This window comes from Pan troglodytes, chromosome 19, assembly GCF_028858775.2.
Source record: "Pan troglodytes isolate AG18354 chromosome 19, NHGRI_mPanTro3-v2.0_pri, whole genome shotgun sequence".
NCBI lineage: Eukaryota > Metazoa > Chordata > Mammalia > Primates > Hominidae > Pan > Pan troglodytes.
The window spans coordinates 73,564,507-73,584,212 of NC_072417.2; the positions used below are offsets into that span (position 1 = coordinate 73,564,507).

Genomic DNA, 19,706 nt, shown 5'->3' on the forward strand with positions numbered 1-19,706 from the left:
AATGATCAGAAAACAGACCTTCCATCTTGGAGGCGGATAAGTGGAAGGTTTATTCCTCCCCTTACAACAACAACAACGACAACAATAACAACAAGACGTTTGCTGAACATGCTGGCATAGAGGACAAGTTTAAAAGTTTCTGGACTCAAAGGGTGCTCCTCCAAAGCTCCGGGCCTCCGGGCTACCCCTACTTGAAGCCGCTATGCCCCTCTCCTATGCCCGAGGTGGCCGCTGGGTGGCAGGGGAGGCCCGGGCCGACGGCGGTCCCACCGCACTGTCGCGAAGGCAGGCGAAGAACAGGGCCACACTGAGTGGGGACAACTGGGCCCGGGCCCAGAGGACACGAAGGAAGGTCCGGGAGAAGGAATTCCTAGTTTCAGGGAAGAAAAGGTGGCTCGAGTGAGGAAACTGCGGGGGCAACGGTCTCTCGTCGCCGGGACCCCGCCGTGTGCCGCCCAGGGACGCGAGGGGGCGCTGCTGCCGCGCCAGGGGCGAGGGTCCCGGGGCCTCCTGAGCACCTCCCGGCCCTGCCCGGCCAACTCAGGCTACACCCGGACTCTGCCCACCGCGTTTCCGCCCTCGGCCTCGGGTCCCTGGAGGGCTCGCGGGTAGGAAGAGTCGGGGTGGCGGGACTTTCGCCGACACCCGGCTCCCTGCCTGGTGGCTGCGCACACGAGGCCGGCGACGGGACTTGCCCGCGTCTCAGCGCCTCCTGTGTGAAGCGGGACCGCCGCGGTACCTGCCCCAGGGAAGGCCGCTGGGAGGGTTACAGAGCCCGTAGGCACTGGCGGGGATCTTTATACACCCCCAAAACACATCCCACCCAGTACCCAGCACCCATCACCCATCACCCAGTACGGAGGGCTTATTATTAACAACTTCCTGGAGGCCGCAGGGGCAGTGCTGGCTCACTGTGTCCCTTCTCCCTTTCAGCTCTCCCTAGACCTCTGTCCCAAATCAGAAAAGAATTTTACAAACTGTGCTTTCCTCTCGGGGAGCCCCCACCACGGCGTAACCCAGCAGGCAGGAATGGCACACGTGCAGGAAAATGAGATCAAAAGCCTTACCAGGTGGTGTCAGGATCAGCATCTGACAGTATTCTTGGGAGAAGGGGCGCCAGCCTCTCCTGACCTGCTGTGCGCTCTGCCAAAGTCTTCGCTCGACCCCGCACATCTTGCTCCGTTCCCTAGTCCAGATCCCAGCTGGAGGGGCCAGCTGCAGCCACCCCTAAGAATGAGGAAAGGGAGCGGGGTGGGGGGCTGGGTTCTTTGTTGGCAGTTGCCGTGGCTTTGCTCCGAGTTCTGGAGCCAAACCGCCCACTCCCTGAGACGGCTAGGTCACAGAAGCAGTGGGTCAGAAGCCAGAGGGGACGTGGGGAGTGCCACCCTGGAGCCTACCGGCACACCTGCTGAGATGGAGGCCTCAGATGGGCAAGGGGGTGAAGGGGACAAGCCACTAGAGAAGGTGAAGTGGGGTGTGAGGGAGGGAGGGAAGGAGGGTCCCGGAGGGGCTGGTTTTGGAAAGTAGAGAACATGAAATTCAGGAAAGAAGAGAAGAACAATGATAGGGTACCTGAGATAGCAAGAGGCCTAAAGCACAAGAACTTTCATTCATTCAGAAGTTTATGCATGACCTGTGTTCCTGGCGAGATGATGGGGAAGAGGTCGCCTCTCATTGTTGGTTATGAAGACTTGAGAGTATGTGTATGTATACACATGGTCTGTGTGTGGTTGTGTGGTGTGTGTGCTGTGTTGGAGGAGTTGATCAGCCAGAGTCCTGTCTCTAGGACCTGGAGGAGCCTGTGTCCCATCTCCTCTCCATGCACCTCCCTCCCCCTGGCCTTTCCCTTCAGAGTGGTCTGGACAGGATCTTCCTTGTTCTCCCCGAACACAGACTAGAATTCATACTTTTCTGAGAAGCTTTTGAAAGGTGAGGGGCAAATCCAGTTCTGACTTCTAGTGTTATTTCACAGTCACTTTGTTGCCACTTATTTTCAGCTTTCTTTTTTTCTTTGTTTGTTTTTTTTTTTTTGAGACAGAGTCTCACTCTGTCACCTAGGCTGGACTGCAGTGGCATGATCTTGGCCCATTGCAACCTCTGCCCCCTGGGTTGGAGCAATTTATCCTGCCTCAGCCTCCTGAGTAGATGGGATTACAGGTATGCATTACCACACCTGGCTAATTTTTGTATTTTTGGTAGAGAGGGGGTTTCGCCATGTTGGCCAGGCTGGTCTTGAACTCCTGACTTCAGGTGATCCACCCATCTCGGCCTCCCAAAATGCTGGGATTACAGGTGTGAGCCACTGTGCCCAGTTTTGCTCTGTCACCCAGGCTGGAGTGCAGTGGCTCGGTCTCGGCCTACTGCAACCTCCACCTCCTGGGTTCCAGCAATTCTCCTGCCCCAGCCTCCCAAGTAGATGGGATTACAGGCACGTGCCACCACACTTAGCTGATTTTTTTGTATTTTTGGTAGAAATTGGGTTTCGCCATGCTGGCCAGGCTGGTCTTGAACTTCTGGGCTCAAGCAATCCACCCACTTCAGCCTCCTAAAATGTTGGGATTACAGGCGTGAGCCACTGGGCCTGGCCTAATTTTCAGCTTTCTTTGCCCCACTTTTGTGGTCAAAGGTTCTTTCTCATCATCACCATCATCCACTTTTTCTGAATAGTCATTAGATGCATGGTTTATTAGTCCATTTTGCATTCCTATAAAGGAATACTTGAGGCTAGGCAATTTATAAAGAAAAGAGGTTTATTTGGCTCACAGTCCTGCAGGCTGTACACAAAGCATCTGCTTCTGGTGAGGGCCTCAGGAAGCTTACAAGCATGACAGAAGATGAAGAGGGAGCAAGCTTGTCACATGGTGAGAGAGCAAGCAAGAGAGAGAGGAGGGCGTGTCAGGCTCTTGTTACCAACCAGCTCTCACATGAACTGACAGAGTGAGAACTCACTTAATTGGGGCAGGGAGGGCACCAAGCCCATTCATGAAGGATCCACCCCCATGACCCAAACACCTCCCATCAGACCCCGCCTCCAACATTGGGGATCACGTTTCAACATGAGATTTAGAGGGGACACACATTCAAACCATATCACATGACGATGCTAGAGGCTAGGGATGCAAAGAAATGGGCCCAGTCTGATGCAGTCAGTAAACATTTGCCAAGTGAGTGAGTAAATGAATCCCTGTTCATTCCTCCAAGGAGCTGCTTAAATCTTTTGATGCCTCATTGTTCTCATCTGTAACTAGGGTTAATGATATTGAAACCGTCCCTAGAAACTTTATAAAATTAATCAGAAAAAAGGAGGGGAAAAATGAAAATTAACTGAGCTTGCAGCTCATTCAGCATGAATCATGAGGTCAGCCTGCTCTCTGACCCACTTCCTTGGAGTTCTTTGGTGCCTGTTTCCTTAGAATTCCATAGACCCTGGGTGCGGTGGCTCATGCCTGTAATCCCAGCATTTTGGGAGCCGAGGTGGGTGGATCACTTGAGGTCAGGAGTTTGAGACCAGACTGGCCAACATGGTCTCTACTAAAAATACAAAATTAGCCAGGCGTTGTGGTGCACGCCTGTAATCCCAGCTACTCGGGAGGCTGAGGCAGGAGAATCACTTGAACCCGGGAGGCCAAGGTTGCAGTGAGCCGAGATCACACCACTGCACTCCAGCCTGGGTGATAGAGTGAATAAAAAAAAAAAAGGAATTCCATAGACCCTGTTACAAGGATACTCCCTTAACTGCTCTGTAGATAACAGCTCGAACATTATGAAGCATTACGTTTTCTCTTTAAAATATTATTTCAGATCCTACATACCACTCAAACTACAGATGGCAGTTGGTCTAAAGAACCCTTCAAAAACCTGATTCACCAAAGAATGCAGTTTCCACATCCTCATAATTTCATCCCCCGACCCTGACCAATCAATGGCCCCAGTTTTTTCAATCCCTCCCCCTCCATGATCTCCTTAAAAACCCCAGTCCAGAACTCCTTGGGAAGATAGATTTGAGGATCTCCTTCCATCTCCTCACTGAGCACCCAGCAATCAATAAACTCTTTCTCACAGTGACATGATCTCGGCTCACTGCAACCTTCAACTCCTGGACACTAGCAATCCTCCCACCTTGGCTTCCTGGGTAGCTGGGACCACAGGTGCACGCCACCATGCCCAGCTAATTTTTGTATTTTTTTGTAGAGACCAGGTCTCACTATATTGCCCAGACTGGTCTGCTGCCACTTTTGCTGTCTCTATATATTGGACTGTGAGTGTCCAGCAGGCATATAAACCTGTTGGTCCTATAACAACATCTAACCTGACAGAATTTGTGGGAAGATAACATGAGCTAATGTTTACCAAGTGCTTTGCAAAGTTACCTAGTAGAATATGCTGTGATTATTATAAAAGAAAGAGGTGGAATATTCTAGGTTTTCTAAGCAGAGATTTTCAGAGATGGGTTTCTTTGCCCAAGGCTCACTCACATCCGTGCTGGGTCAAGAAGGTCTGAGGGCAATGGAGAAGGGCTTTGGCTGCCATTTTGGTCAGTCCCTGCCAGCACTGCCCCCAGGAGTAACGGTCCAATCCCCCGGCTTAGTGCCCCCTGCCTCCTCCTAGGTGACAAATGTGTCATGCCTGGAGACAAGCTCCAGCGCCAGCCCTGCTAGAGACTCGCTCATGCGCCATGCCAAGGGCCTGGATCAGGACACCTTCAAAACTGTGAGTAAAGAGCCAGCCTGGAACCCTGTCCCCTTTTCCCCATTGGTCAGGAGGCCTGAGTCAGGAAATGGCAGGCCTCAGACCCACAGCGCATTGCCCCACTTGTCTTACTCTTGGTAAGGACTTTTGGTGAGAGGTGCACCGGAGCCACCTCCCGAAACACGCAGCACTGGGCCACTCAGGGCTGCGGCCAGACTGGTCTGCTGGATACCTGGGACTGCCCATCTGCCTCTTCTTTTCTCCCACGGCCCCTCACCTCACCTGTTGCCTCCTCAGTGTAAAGAATACCTAAGACCGCTGAAGAAGTTCCTGCGAAAGTTGCACCTGCCCAGGGACCTTCCCCAGAAGAAGAAGCTGAAGTACATGAAGCAGAGCCTTGTGGTCCTAGGGGACCACATCAACACCTTTCTGCAGCATTACTGCCAAGCCTGGGAAATCAAACACTGGAGAAAGTAGGGCAGTCTCTTTGCTCTGCTCCCCATACCTACTCCTGGGCAACCCCCTCTTCGTTCAAGGGGACACCTTAGTCAATCCCCCAGTCCTTCATCTTCATGTGGAGGAGTCAAGAGCCTGAGGGGATGGAGAGAGCTCCTAGTCACTCAGGACAGCCCTGACTGCACCTTGTCTCTGACTGAACAACTGCGTGCAGGCGCTCAATACCAGGATAGGATATTCAAGTTTGGGCAAATCCCCACCCCTCCATTCCCCCAACCCCAAACCCCAAAGGGGCATGTGGCCCATATTCCCCTGGGTGGGTCCTGACCCTGAGACAAATGCTGGAGGGAGGAAGCGCTGTGCTCTGCCTCCCCAGCCTAGGGTCTCCCCCTTTGCAGGATGCTCTGGCGGTTCGTCTCCCTCTTCTCGGAGCTGGAAGCAAAGCAGCTTCGCCGACTTTACAAGTACACCAAGAGCAGCCAGCCGGCCAAGTTCCTGGTGAGGCGCAAGACATTCCGCCCGAGCACAGCTGAGGGTTGGTTGATGTGTCCTTAGACTTGCGGGGAGGCCTGGGACTGACACACCCAGAGCCCCTCTGGTCCTTCCCAGGGCTCACTGCCAGGGCAAGACTCTGCTGCTTGACCTTTACCCCTGCCCTGGGCAGAGTGGGCTGAAGAGGCCGAGGCTCAGCATCAAGTTCTCCATATATATTTGATGCACGGGCAAGCCCGGGAAAGTTCTTGGTTTTGCCCAGAAAAGAATTTAAGGGTGAGCTGGTGGTATTACACAGCAAGTTTATGGAAGCGGCCGTGTAGAGTAGCAGCAGAGGCCCTCCTCCTTGTGGAGCAGGGCTACCCTATGGGCAGTGTGCCCAGAGTAGCAGCACAGGGGCAGCTCTGAGCTCATATTTATCCCCACTTTTAATTACTTGCAAATTATGGGGTGGTTATTTGGAATTTACCAGAAAAAGGGTGGTACTTCTGGGTTGTTGCCATGGGAAGGGGTCGCAACTTCCAAGTATTGCTATGGCAATGGTAAACTGACATAGCATTGGTAGGTGTGTCTTAGGGAGAGGTGCTTTCACCCCTTCCCTGTTTCAGCTAGTCTTTTTTTTTTTTGATATGGAGTCTCGCTCTGTCATCCAAGCTGGAGTGTCGTGGTGCAATCTTGGCTCACTGCAACCTCCGCCTCCTGGGTTCAAGTGATTCTCCTGCCACAGCCTCCCAGGTAGCTGGGATTACAGGTGCACACCACTGTGCCTAATTTTTGTATTTTTAGTAGAAACGAGGTTTCACTATGTTGGTCAGGCTGGTCTCGAACTCCTGACCTCAGGTGATCTGCCCGCCTCAGCTCCCAAAGCATTGGGATTACAGGAGTGAGCCATCGCGCCCAGCCTACCACTCTTCATGTTTTATGGGCTATAGGTTTTGCCAAAGGTATGATGACATGTATCTACCATTACAGTATGATATGGAAGAGTGCCATGGTCCTAAAAACCCCCTGTGCTCCATCTATTTGTCCCTGCCTTCCTGCCCCCACTCCGCTGGCGACCACTGATCTTAGGTTCACTGTCTCTTAGTTTTGCTGTCTCGGAATGTCATATCGTCGGGATCATACAATATGTAGCCTTTTCAGATTCGTATCAGTGAAATTTTCATACTAGGTTTCATTAGAATCCATTGGTTTCAGGGGCTCCATGAGGTCAAAATATTACAGGGACTCCTGGGGGTTTGCAGAGCACACTTTGAGAACCACTGGTCTGGAATAATAATCATAGATAAAGCAGATGTAAAAGCATTCTATGTGCCAGGTACTTTATATTCCTTCAAGTAATATTCAAAAGTAACCCTAAGTGGTAATTAGGTTTATTGTCTGCAGTATGTAAATGAAGATCCCAAATACAGGGAAGTAAGGTAATTTGTCGCAGTCTTTATAGCAAGTAGGAAGGAAGAGAAAGGGTTCAGCCTCCGTCTGGCTGGGATGAGAGCTGTGCTCTAACTGCGCCCTCCTGCACTCTCGCCGTGCAGCCCTAACCAAGTCCTCTCCCTCTCTGCATCTGTTTCTTCCTCTGAACATGTAACGATTGGAGAATTTCAATGATTTCTCTTCTGAATAAGAGGAGCTGCCACTTTACTGATTTCTAGATTTCTGGATTTCATTGGCCTGAATTTTTTTTTTTTTTTTGAGACAGAGTTTTGCTCTTGTCCCCCAGGCTGGAGTGCAATGGTGAGATCTTGGCTCACCACAACCTCCACCTCCAGGTTCAAGCGATTCTCCTGCCTCAGCCTCCTGAGTAGCTGGGATTACAGGCATGCACCACCATGCCCAGCTAACTTTTGTATTTTTAGTAGAGACGGGATTTCACCTTGTTGGCCAGGCTGGTCTTGAACTCCTGACCTCAAGTGATCTGCCCTCCTCGACCTCCCAAAGTGCTAGGACTACAGGCATGAGCCACCACACCAGGCCGAAAAATTTATATATATATAGTCTTTGAATTTTAATTTCAAAATTCAGGCTCTCAATTTATTTCATTTTTAAAATTTTTATTTTTTTTTAAACAGACTCAAAGCTTACAAAGGCTCCCAATTTTTTTTTTTTTTTTTTTAAAGACAGAGTTTCGCTCTGTTGCCCAGGCTGGAGTGCAGTGGCGTGATCTCGGCTCACTGCAACCTCCGCCTTCAGGGTTCTAGGGATTCTCCTGCCTCAGCTAAACGAGTAAGGCTCCCAATTTAATTTTTGCTAAGTTAGATCTTTAAAACACATATCATTTCATTGCAAAAAAACAATAAGACACTGCAGTTCCAAAAAGAGATGGAAGACATGATCTCAAGATAAAGGACAACGCAGGAAGACACCATTGGCAGCTTGCCTCCATGTCCCCACAGTCTTTTCTCTCCCACATCTGTGATTCCTACCCCATCCTTTTGGTTAGGCAAGTGTGACGGGCAGGCAGACCTTAGCATTTCTCAACAAATGCGGGGCTGGGACTCTAACGTTCAGGTCCCCCTCTTCTCAACACTCTCCTTAACACGGAGGCTCCGTGGCAGGTGACATTCTGCGCCTCGGATGCGCCGGAGAGGTCCTTGCTGGCCGACCGGGAAGACAGTCTGCCCAAGCTCTGCCATGCATGGGGGCTGCACAGCAACATCAGCGGCGTGAAGGAGCGGCTGTCCAACATGCAGACCCCAGGCCAAGGGAGCCCCCTGCCTGGGCAGCCAAGATCCCAGGACCATGTCAAGAAAGGTAATGCCCATTTGGTGTTGGGGTGATGCCTGGACCCAGGTGTTTGTGAGTGGAGTCTGGGTGTTTCCCAAGAGTAGGCTCAAGCAGCCAGGAGCCTCTGCCCCCAGCCTGACAAGCTCCTCTTCCCTCCTTTCCATCTTCTCTTCATCTCGCATTTTCCTTTCTGTCTTTTCTTCTCCTTCTCCACTTTCTCTTCTCTTTTTAGTCCCCCTCTTCCCCATGCGTGCTCACTATTGAAAGGTTTATTTTATTTTATTTTATTATTTATTTATTTTATTTTATTTATTTTTTCCAGACGGAGTCTCGCTCTGTCACCCAGGCTGGAATGCAATGGCACTATCTCGGCTCACTGCAACCTCTGCCTCCTGGGTTCAAGCGATTCTCCTGCCTCAGCATCCCCAGTAGCTGGGATTACAGATGCCCATCACCATGCCTGGCTAATTTTTGTACTTTTAGTAAAGACAGGGTTTCACGGTGTTGCCCAAGCTGGTCTTGAGCTCCTGAGCTCACACAATCCAGCCACCTCAGCCTCCCAAAGTGCTGGGATTACAGGTGTGAGCCACGCACCTGGCCTTTTTTTTTTTTTTTTTTTTTTTACATTCCTGACCTGTTGAAAAGATGAGGCTATTATTCAGCAGAATGTTCTCCTTCCTGATTTATTCCCTGTTGCTTCCTTTTGACATATTTTAGCTTGTTCCTCTATAAACAGGACTCGAAAGTCTTCATGGGTTCAAATGAAACATGTTTTTGGCTAGAGGCTACATAAGAGATGAGGTTATGCTCTTCCCATTATTACCTGACAAAGCACAGAATATCTCATGGACCCACCGGGAATGGGCTAAGATTAGTCACCGAGTCTGTCCTTGCAATGAAAATAACCTATGTGGTATTTCTTTGGCACTATGTTAATAAAGTAAGTTATTTTATTTTTTATTTTTATTTTTTTGAGACAGAGTCTCACTCTGCGGCCCAGGCTGAAGTGCAGTTGTGCGATCTCAGCTCACTGCAACCTCAGCCTCCCCGGTTCAAGTGATTCTCCTGCCTCAGCCTCCTGAGTAGTTCAGATTACAGGCATGTGCCACCACACCTGGCTATTTTTTGTATTTTTAGTAGAGATGGGGTTTCACCATGTTGGCCAGGCTGGTCTCGAACTCCTGACCTCAACTGATTCATCCGCCTCAGCTTCCCAAAGTGCTGGGATTACAGGCGTGAGCCACTGTGCCTGGCCATAAAGTCAGTTCTTAATTAAAACTTGGCAATGGGGTTTGCAAACAGTACTGGGAATTGGGTCATGAGGCCTAGGAGAGGAGTAAGGAAGAGTCAGAGGTTGGAGCCAGAGGTCAAGGAAACTCGGGTCTTGCCCTGACTCTTCCCCTAACTTGCTGGAAGACTTTGGGCAGGTCATTGCTTTACCCTGGACCTGGGTGACAGTCCTCATCTGTAAATTGGGGACAATGCCATCTCTCTACTGGGTTTCTGTGAGAAAAAACTAAGTGATATAGATGGGAAGTAAGATAGGATTTTGCTATTCTTCCTCTCTGCGCCTACAACACCCCCCATGTATTACAGACTGAGATTCTTACTATTTGTGATGTCATTGGGACTGTCTCTGACCTTCTCTTTTTCAGATTCTTTAAGGGAGCTTTCTCAAAAACCAAAACTCAAGAGAAAGAGGATAAAGGAAGCCCCAGAAACTCCAGAGACCGACCCGTAAGAAGACCAGCTGGGACAAAGGGCCCGCTTGTCCTGGCTCTCAGAGCACGGGGAATGGAGACCAAAAAGGGAAAAGAATTGTCCTTATCAAAAGGATTCTCAGGTCTTAATTAGGAATAAATGAGGTGGGAAATAAACATTCTTATGACAGTTCTACCTTACTTGACCAACAGTCATCATTCGTACATTTTAAATTTGTTTAAAAAATATTTGCCAGCCACCTTCTAAGTGGCAGTTGACCCACATATGCACAGATGAATAAGATGTGGTCACTTTGTCAAGGACCATCACAGTCTAGTGGAGCAGACAGACATAGAAAAGACATGACAGCAGGGTAAATACAGGTGACTGGGGCAGGCCTCCGGGGAGTTAACAAAGGAGCTGGGTGTTTGCACAGGTGGGGAGGGAGGGAGCCTGGGGTCAGAGAATGGCAAGCCTGGCAGCCTGCCTGCATTGTCTGGACTTCGTTTTGTGGGTAGCTTGGGATGGGCAGTGGTAAGGGAAGTGTCAAGTAGTGGAATGAATGGGTGTGACTACGGTATTGGGGAGATGCTCTGGTGACTGTGAGCAAAGTGCATGGAAGTGAGCGAGGCTAGAGGCAGGAGACCAAAGAGGAAACAACACCGATGGTCTTAGCTAACATGGTGGCTCGAGCCATCAGTCACAAATCCACAGCCTGCACACTAAAGTAAGGCTACTGATGTGTTTTGTTTGTCCTGGGTCATGTTCTACTTGTTGTTTAAAACACTTTAAGTCCGGGCATGGTGCCTCATGCCTGTAATCCCAGCACTCTGGGAGGCTGAGGTGGAGGTTTGTTTGAGCTCAGGAGTTCCAGACTAACCAGGGCGATATGGGAAAACCCCATCTCTACAAAAAAATTAGCTGTTCATAGTGACGCACACCTGTAGTCCCAGCTATTTGGGAGGCTAAGGTGGGAGAATCGCTTGAGCCCATGTGTTAGTCTTTTCTCGCACTGCTAATAAAGACATACCTGAGACTGGGTAGTTTATAAAGGAAAGAGGTTTAATTGACTCAGTTCCACGTGGCTGGGGAGGCCTCACAGTCATGGCAGAAGTCAAATGAGGAGCAAAGTCACATCTTACATGGCAGCAGGCAAGAGAGTGTGTACAGGAGAACTCCCCTTTATAAAACCATGAGATCTCATGAGACTTATGAGAACAGCATGGAAAAAAACCCACCCTCATGATTCAGTTACCTCCCACTTGGTCCCTCCCACAACATGCGGGTATTATTACAATTAGAGGTGAGATTTGGGTGGGGACACAGAGCCAAACCATACCATACCGCCCCGGCCCTTCCCAAATCTCATGTCCTCACATTTTAAAACCAATCATGCATTCACAACAGTTCCCCAAAGTCTTAATTCATTTCAGCATTAACCCAAAAGTTCAAGTACAACATCTCATTTGAGACAAGGCAAGTCCCTTCCGCCTATGAACCTGTAAAATCAAAAGCCAAGTTAGTTACTTCCTAGACACAATGGGGCTGCAGGCATTGGGTAAATACACCCATTCCAAATGGGAGAAATTGGGCAAAATGAAGAGACTACAGGTCCCATACAAGTCCAAAATCCAACAGGGCAGTCAAATATTAAAGTTCCAAAATGATCTCTTTTGACTCCATGTCTCACATTGAGGTCATGCTGATGCAACAGGTAGGTTCCCATGGTCTTGGGCAGCTCCAGCCCTGTGGCTTTGCAGGATACAGCCCCACTCCTGGCTTCTTTCACAGGCATTGAGTGTCTGCAGCTTTTCCAGGCACATGGTGAGCTGTTGGTGGATCTACCATTCTGGGGTCTGGAGGGCAGTGGGCCTCATCTGACAGCTCCACCAGGCAGTGCCCCAGTGGGAACTCTGTGTGGAGTCTCCTACCTTACATTTTCCTTCCATACTGCCCTAAGAAAGGTTCTCCATGAGGGCTCCACCCCTACAGCATACCTCTGCCTGGACATTCAAGCATTTCCATACATCCTCTGAAATCTAAGTGGAGGTTCCCAAACCTCAATTCTTGACTTCTGTGCATCCACAGGCTCAACACCATGTGGAAGCTGCCAGAGTTTGTGGCTTGCACCTTCTGAATCTATGGCCCAAGCTGTACCCTTCTAGCCATGCTGGAGCAGCTGGGATGCAGGGCACCAAATCCCGAGCCTGCACACAGCAGGTGAGCCCCGGACCTGGCCCAGGAAAACATTTTTTCCCTTCTAGACCTCTGGGCCTGTGATGGGAGGGGCTTCCAAGAAGGTCTCTGACATGCCCTGGAGACATTTTCCCCATTGTCTTGGGGATTAGCATTTGGCTCCTCCTTACTTATGCCAATTTCTGCTGCCAGCTTGAATTTCTCCCCAGAAAATGAGTTTTTCTTTTTCTTTTTCTTTTTTTTTTCACTAGTTGTCAAATGATCCTTTATTGAAATATTTTCCTTTGTGCTTAACTAGCTGGGCATTCCACAGCACCACTGTTGATGTCATCTATGATGTCATGAGGGTGGCGGCCATCAACATTACAGCCCACAGACTGGGCAGTCCCCAGGATCTCTTTAATGGTTCCAGAGAGTTCTCTGGCTAAGGATCGGTGCTCCATCTGTCGAGCAATGTTGACGATCTCATCAAAAGTGATATTCCCACTGTGTTTAATGTTTTTCTGTTTCTTTCTGTCTCTGGTGGTTCCTTGAGGGCTTTGATGATCAGGGCAGAGGCAGAAGGCACCACCTCAATCTGGGCCTGTCTGTTCTGAATGGTCAGTTTCACTGTAATCCTCAGGCCCTTCCAGTCACCCGTTGCCTTGGCAATGTCACCACCAACGTTTTTTGGAGACAGACCCAGGGGGCCAATCTTGGGGGCCAGGGCAGAAGTGGCACCTCCGGTGCACCTCAGGTATATGACTTTGATCTCGTTGAGGTTGAACTTTGGCGGCATGGTGGAGGCGGCTGGTGTCAGATGAACCCAGATTCAGGACAACCGAAGAAAGTTGCACCTTGGCCTCCTCCAAGCTGAAAGCCAAGAGCGAGTTTTTCTTTTTCTATTGCATCGTCAGGTTGCAAATTTTGTGAACTTTTTTTTTTCCAAGCCAAACTGTATCCAGCTTTATTAAAGATACTTTCCATAAACAGTCATGGTATTTCAGGCAGGACATGGGCAGACAATCATTAACAGTATACAACAACTTTCAAACTCCCTGGATTCTTCAGTGGACTACCAAAAAGAAAGCCAGTATAAAACCCAAGGAAGTCTTCATCTGATGCTCTGAACAGGGAAAGTTTAGAGTGAGGGTTGATGTTTCACATTCAGCATGCTGTTAACTTTTCACAAACCGACCTTGACTTTCAGGAAGTGAAATGAAAATGGCAGAATTTATCTGAAGATTCACAATCTAGAAAGGAACCACTGCTCTTTTGACAGGTGCCATCTCAGTGGCATCTGGAAAGTCCAGATTGCCTGACACTGGTAACCAATGACTAGGGGTCAGGTCCCAACAGATGTCTGGGCTTAAGGGAGTTAAGTCTATGCTGAAAGATGGAAAGGGAGAAGAGGACATAAAAACAAATTTGTTTTTCCATACCGCAAGGCTTTTGTGCCAAGGTGGCTATGTGTATCAAAGCCAGGGAATCCCTCCTCCTGGGAGCCAAAAGGAAGTCTCTCAAAACTAGAAGGGAAAGGTGTTTTCCCCACATCAATCCAGCTTCGGAGACATTCTATTAGTGACGTATGCCCCTTCCCCTAAAAACAACAATGAAGTGTTCTGTGTGCTAACAACGTAGCTTAAAAAAAAAAAGTAAAATAAAATTCTGCATTTTTATAAATCTTGATAAAAAATAGTATTTCAAACTGTATAGTCCCCAGATGTATACAGTTATCAAAAATGCACACACTTCACTTGGCATCTCCAGCACCTTCAGCTTTCTGTGCCTGATCTGTTTTGGCATCTTCATTTTCTGCAGGGCTATTCCCTCCTTGCCAGCATCAGCTTTTCCCTTTTTCCCTTTGGGTACCTTCTCTCCCTTCTTTGCAGGGGCCATTTTAGGCTTGGGCTCCGGCTTTGGAAAAGCAGGTTTAGCAGACAACCTCGCGGATCTTTTCTGTGGTTCGTCCTTCGTCTTGGCTTTATCTCCTTTAGCATCCCCTTCAGCCTTTCTCTTGGTCATGGTGGCGGCGACGATGGCATTGAGACGTAGGCACTGGACGCAGGATGCAGCGGCGCGCGGGCTTTGCTCGGTTCGGGGATCGTTCTCGCCTCTTCTTCCTCCAAATTTTGTGAACTTTTATCATTTCCAGGAGGGTAAGTAGGTCCAAACATTCCCCAAAAACACAAATGACATATTTTCCAGGGCTCTGCCTGAGGCAGCAGCATATAGGGTGCAGGGCTGCCCTGGAGCAGGAGAGGCCAGGGCAGATGTGTGTGACTCTTCTCCCTCCCTCCCTCGATTTGTGTTCAGAAGTAAGTATCGTCATAGACTGACAAGGCTAAAATGAATATCAATCTAGTCTCGAAGAAGGAGTTCAGGGAAGCATGAATGGGGGAAGCGGGGAGGAAGCGCCATTTCTTTCTTCCTTAGAGTCATCGCCTCCTGGAAGTGGCAAGATGAGACGGCCAAGGCACAGGCCTGGGGCCAGCCTGGCTTGGCTAGACCCTGACAGTTTTGTCAAAGCAGGGAGGATTTCAGAGAGAAGGGAAGTCGGGCTGGAGGGTGTCCATGATGACTACGGGCTTTCCAATGTTTTCTACTCCTAAGAGATTTCAGAAATGTGGCTGTTTTGGGAACAGTCCAAAACACGAAGTATCCCCAGTAGTCAAGGCAGCACTGCCACCTAGAGGAATTGTGAGACACTACAGCCTTGTTCTTTCAACCAACATGTGCAAACCAGCGTGTGCAAAAGATGAAGATGAGAGAAGGGAGCCAGGAGTTCGCTTATCAACCTTGAGAACAATCGGGACGCATAAAGGCAAAAATGGACAACAAGTGAGGCTTGGTTTTGAAGCTTTCTTTCTTTCTTTTTTCCTTAGACGGAGTCTCGCTCTGTCGCCCAGGCTGGAGTGCAATGGCGCAGTCTCGGCTCACTGCAACCTCCGCCTCCCGGGTTCAAGCGATTCTCCTGCCTCAGCCTCCCAGGTAGCTGGGCTTACAGGAGCGCGCCACCAAGCCTGGCTAATTTTTTTGTATTTTCAGTAGAGACGGGGTTTCACCATGTTGTCCAGGCTGGTCTCAAACTCCGCTGGCCTCCGCCTACCAAAGTGCTGAGATTACAGGCGTGAGCCACCACACCCGGTCAATTATTATATTTCTTGTTTATTAACTGTCTTCTTCCCTTAGAATGTAAGTTCCACAGGGTTAGAGATTTTTGTCTGTCCTGTTCATTGCTGTATCCAAAGCAATTACAATAGTATTCAACATATAATAGGTACTTAGCAAACTTTTAATGAATGAACCAACCCAAAACAGAGAATTCTGACCAACCACCTCCTCGTTCAGAGGGGAAAACAGAGGCCCAAGAAGAAAGGCGACTTCTCCAAGGTTGTGCAGGAAGTCAATGGCAGAACTGGAACTACAACTCAGACCTGAGGTCCCCCAGGCCAGCGCACTTCCTACATACCAACGACATATGTTTCACCTACTCTTGGCCCACACACTCATTTCTCACAAGATAGAAATAACCCTCAAGACTAAAATGTATTACTTCTTCTCCTTCTTCTTCTTCTTTTTTTTTTTTTTAAGACAGTCTCACTCTGTCACCCAGGTTGGAGTGCACTGGTGCAATCTCCACTCACCACAACCTCTGCCTCCCGGGTTCAAGCGATTCTCCTGCCCTATCTCCAGAGTTGCTGGGATTACAGGCGTGCCCCACCACGCCCAGCTAATTTTTGTATTTTTAGTAGAGATGGGGTTTCACCATGTTGTCCAGGCTGGTCTCGAACTCTTGACCTCAGGTGATCCGCCCACCTCAGCCTCCCAAAGTGCTGGGATTACGGGCATTAGCCACTGCGCCCAACCAAAATGTATTACTTCTTCTAGAATTTTTATTTTTTAAAAGTATCTCTACCCAAAAGTATAATGGTGGACTTGGGAACACCAGAAACAGGTTGTTGGAGAGGCTATTGGGAAGTGGGGAGCCTTGGTGGAAATCCCCAAATCATACCTTGGCCTATGCTGCCTTAGGGGTGAGACTTATCCTAGAGAAAGTGCCTCACTATCGGAGCCTTCGAGAAGGGTCCTTTTCCTTAGAGAATAAAGGGTACTTTCCCTAAAGTTTTACTTTCAGTTTTTTTGTTGTTTTTGTTTTTGTTTTTTGTTTTTTGTTTTTTGTTTTGAGATGGAGTCTCACTCTGTCACCCAGGCTGGAGTGCAGTGGCGCAATCTTGGCTCACTGCAAGCTCCGCCTCCCGGGTTCACGCCATTCTCCTGCCTCAGCCTCCAGAGTAGCTGGGACTACAGGCGCCCACCACCATGCCCGGCTAATTTTTGTATTTTTAGTAGAGACGGGGTTTCACCGTGTTAGCCAGGATGGTCTCGATCTCATGACCTCGTGATCCACCCGCCTCGGCCTCCCAAAGTGCTGGGATTACAGGCTTGAGCCACCGTGCCCAGCTGTTTCCTGACTTTTTAATGATCGCCATTCTAACTGGTGTGAGATGGTATCTCATTGTGGTTTTGATTTGCATTTCTCTGATGGCCAGTGATGATGAGCATTTTTTCCTGTGTTTTTTGGCTGCATAAATGTCTTCTTTTGAGAAGTGTCTGTTCATATCCTTCTCCCACTTTTTGATGGGGTTGTTTTTTTCTTGTAAATTTGTTTGAGTTCATTGTAGATTCTGGCTATTAGCCCTTTGTCAGATGAGTAGGTTGCAAAAATTTTCTCCCATTCTGTAGGTTGCCTGTTCACTCTAATGGTGGTTCGAGTTTTAAATGGAAGAGGCTCCTAACCGCGAATGTAGTGACTAACTACTGCCTGACCCACTCCCACCCCAGTCTCTCAGGAGTCACCCAAAGTTTCCTCTTTATAATAATTATCACAAATATATGTAACTGAAGAGAAATAGCAAAGAGTTTTACATCCATTCTCACTGGATTTTTGTGTCAAACTTGTGAGGGAAACTTCTTCTCCCCATTACAAAGAAAACAGGCTATGGCCAGGCTTGGTGGCTCACATGTGTAATCCCAGCACTTTGGGAGACCAAGGTCGGTGGATCACTTGAGGTCAGGAGTTCAAGACCAGCTTAGCTAACATGGCAAAATCCCATCTCTACTAAAAATACAAAAATTGGCCAGGCTTGGCGGTGCGTGCATGTAATCCCAGCTACTCAGTAGGCTGAGGCAGGAGAATTGCTTGAACCCAGGAGGCAGAGGTTGCAGCGACCCGAGATTGTGCCACTGCACTGTAGCCTGGGTGACGGAGCAAGACTCTGTCTCAAAAAAAAAAAAAAAAAAAAAAACAAGAAGAAGAAGAAAGAAAAAGAAAACAGGGGCTTAGGGGCTGACTTAGTTGAGTTGAGATGCTGACTGCCCAAGCTTTTTGACTCCTCCACACACAAGGCTCTGTCTTTTTGATTTTTCTTGTTTTTGTATACAGACATTTGCTTTTTTTTTTTTTTTTTTTTTGAGACAGAGTCTTGCTCTGTCGCCAGGCTGGAGTGCAGTGGTGCTATCTCGGCTCACTGCAAGCTCCACCTCCCGGGTTCATGCCATTCTCCTGCCTCAGCCTCCCGAGTAGCTGGGACTACAGGCGCCCGCCACCACGCCTGGCTAATTTTTTTGTATTTTTAGTAGAGACGGGGTTTTGCCATGTTAGCCAGGATGGTTTCGCTCTCCTGACCTCGTGATCTGGCCGCCTCGGTCTCCCAAAGTGCTGGGATTACAGACGTGATCCACCGCGCCCAGCCTTTTTATTTTTTTTTTTTTTTGAGACAGGGTCTCACTCTGTCACCCAGCCTGAAGTGCAGTGACATGATAATAGCTCACTGCAGCCTCGATTTCCTGGGCTCAAGTGACACTTCTGCCTCAGCCTCTTGAGTAGCCAGGACTACAGGCATGTACCATCATGTCTGGCTAACTTTAAAAATGTTTTTTTGTAGACATGGATTCTCGTCATGTTGCCCAGGCTGGTCTCAAACTCCTGACATCAAGCAATCCACCTGCTTCGGCCTCCCAAAGTGCTGGAATTACAGGCTTGAGAATATGTGATAGGAAAAGAGTATACAGACTTAAAAAAAATTAAACGTTTAGAAATGAAAAATAACTATTCTTGAGCCAGGCACAGTGGTTCAAGCCTGTAATCCCAGCTACTCAGGAAGCTGAGGCAGAAGGATTGCTTGAATCCAGGAGTTTGAAACCAGCCTGGGCAACAGTGAGAACCTGTCTAAAAACAAAACAGAAACACACACCTCATAGCTAAGTGAAACAGGAGGCAACATCTGGGTCATTCTTAGCTCATAGAGAGAAATAATCGGTCATTATGTAACAGGAAAGAAAAATACTCAAACTATTTAAAGAGCAGCAGGAGTGAAAAAGCCTGATTCTGTACTTGGAAAGAATTTAAATGCAAATCAACTTTCGCTTGTTACACAAAAGTTCTAATTCAAAAATAAATTACACTAGAGGTTTTTCAAGGCACTTTCTGGAAGTGATCATTCACAGATTTTTTTCAAACTTTATGCATCATATTTAACTGCTTGTGCAAAGTGAAGTCTGATTTTTAAAAATTATTGTAAAATACACATAAAATTTACTGTCTGAACAATATATATTATATATACAGTTGTAAAATACACATAAAATTTATTGTCTGAACTATATATATATAAAATATATAACATATAGTTATAAAATACACATAAAGTTTACTGTCTGAACAATACATATATATCTTTTTTTTTTCTTTTTTTTTAGGTGGAGTCTTGCTCTGTCACCCAGGCTGGAGTGCATTGGCACAATGTCAGCTCACTGCAACCTCTGCATCCTGGGTTCAAGCAATTCTCCTGTCTCAGCCTCCCTAGTAGCTGGGACTACAGGCGCCCGCCACCACACCCGGCTAATTTTTGTATTTTTAGTAGAGATGGGGTTTCACCATGTTGGTCAGGCTGGTCTCAAACTCCTGATCTCAGGTGATCAACCCGCCTCAGTCTCCCAGAGTGCTGGGATTACAGGCATGAGCCACTGCGCCTGGCCCTGTCTGAACTATTTTATACGTAAAATTCACTAGTATTAATTTTCACAGTGTTGTGAAACCAATCTCCAGAACTTTTGCATCACACAAAACACAAACTCTAGATCCATTAGTGCAGTGGTCCCCAACCTTTTTGTCACCAGGGGTTGGCTTTGTGGAAGACAGTTTTTCCACAGATCGGAAGCAGGGAGAGGTAGGGTGCTTTTGAGATGATTTAAATGCATTAAATTTTTTTTAAAAATTGAGACAGGGTCTCACTGTGTCATCCAGGCTGGGGTGCAGTGGCACAATCACGTCTCACTGCAGCCTCAACCTCCCAGGCTCAAGCAACCCTCCCACCTCAGCCTCCTGAGCAGCTGGGACCACAGGCATGTACCACCAGACCCAGCTAATTTTTTGTATTTTTTGGTAGAGACGAGGTTTTGCTATG

The 19,706-nt window shown here is 48.2% G+C and overlaps 1 protein-coding gene and 2 pseudogenes across 6 annotated transcripts in view; 1 reads left to right on the forward strand and 2 right to left on the reverse strand.

The window, feature by feature from the left end:
• Nucleotides 1-10,262, forward strand: part of CHCT1 (CHD1 helical C-terminal domain containing 1) — a 38,905-nt gene extending 28,643 nt beyond the window's left edge. Inside the window, exons 1-7 of one of the 6 annotated variants that reach the window (XM_054670535.2) lie at nucleotides 272-352; nucleotides 1,619-1,703; nucleotides 4,609-4,710; nucleotides 4,987-5,162; nucleotides 5,544-5,680; nucleotides 8,193-8,388; nucleotides 10,017-10,262. In XM_054670535.2, the coding sequence (XP_054526510.1) occupies nucleotides 1,629-1,703; nucleotides 4,609-4,710; nucleotides 4,987-5,162; nucleotides 5,544-5,680; nucleotides 8,193-8,388; nucleotides 10,017-10,215 (885 nt within the window). In that variant the 5' untranslated portion in view covers nucleotides 272-352; nucleotides 1,619-1,628 and the 3' untranslated portion in view covers nucleotides 10,216-10,262. The other 5 variants (XM_054670538.2, XM_054670539.2, XM_063799109.1 and 2 more) reach the window with 5 other exon arrangements.
• An 847-nt stretch (nucleotides 10,263-11,109) lies between these two features.
• Nucleotides 11,110-13,051, reverse strand: LOC107969282 (large ribosomal subunit protein uL11-like; annotated as a pseudogene).
• A 93-nt stretch (nucleotides 13,052-13,144) lies between these two features.
• On the reverse strand, nucleotides 13,145-14,609 carry LOC736566 (non-histone chromosomal protein HMG-17-like; annotated as a pseudogene).
• Between the last annotated feature and the right edge of the window lie 5,097 nt (nucleotides 14,610-19,706).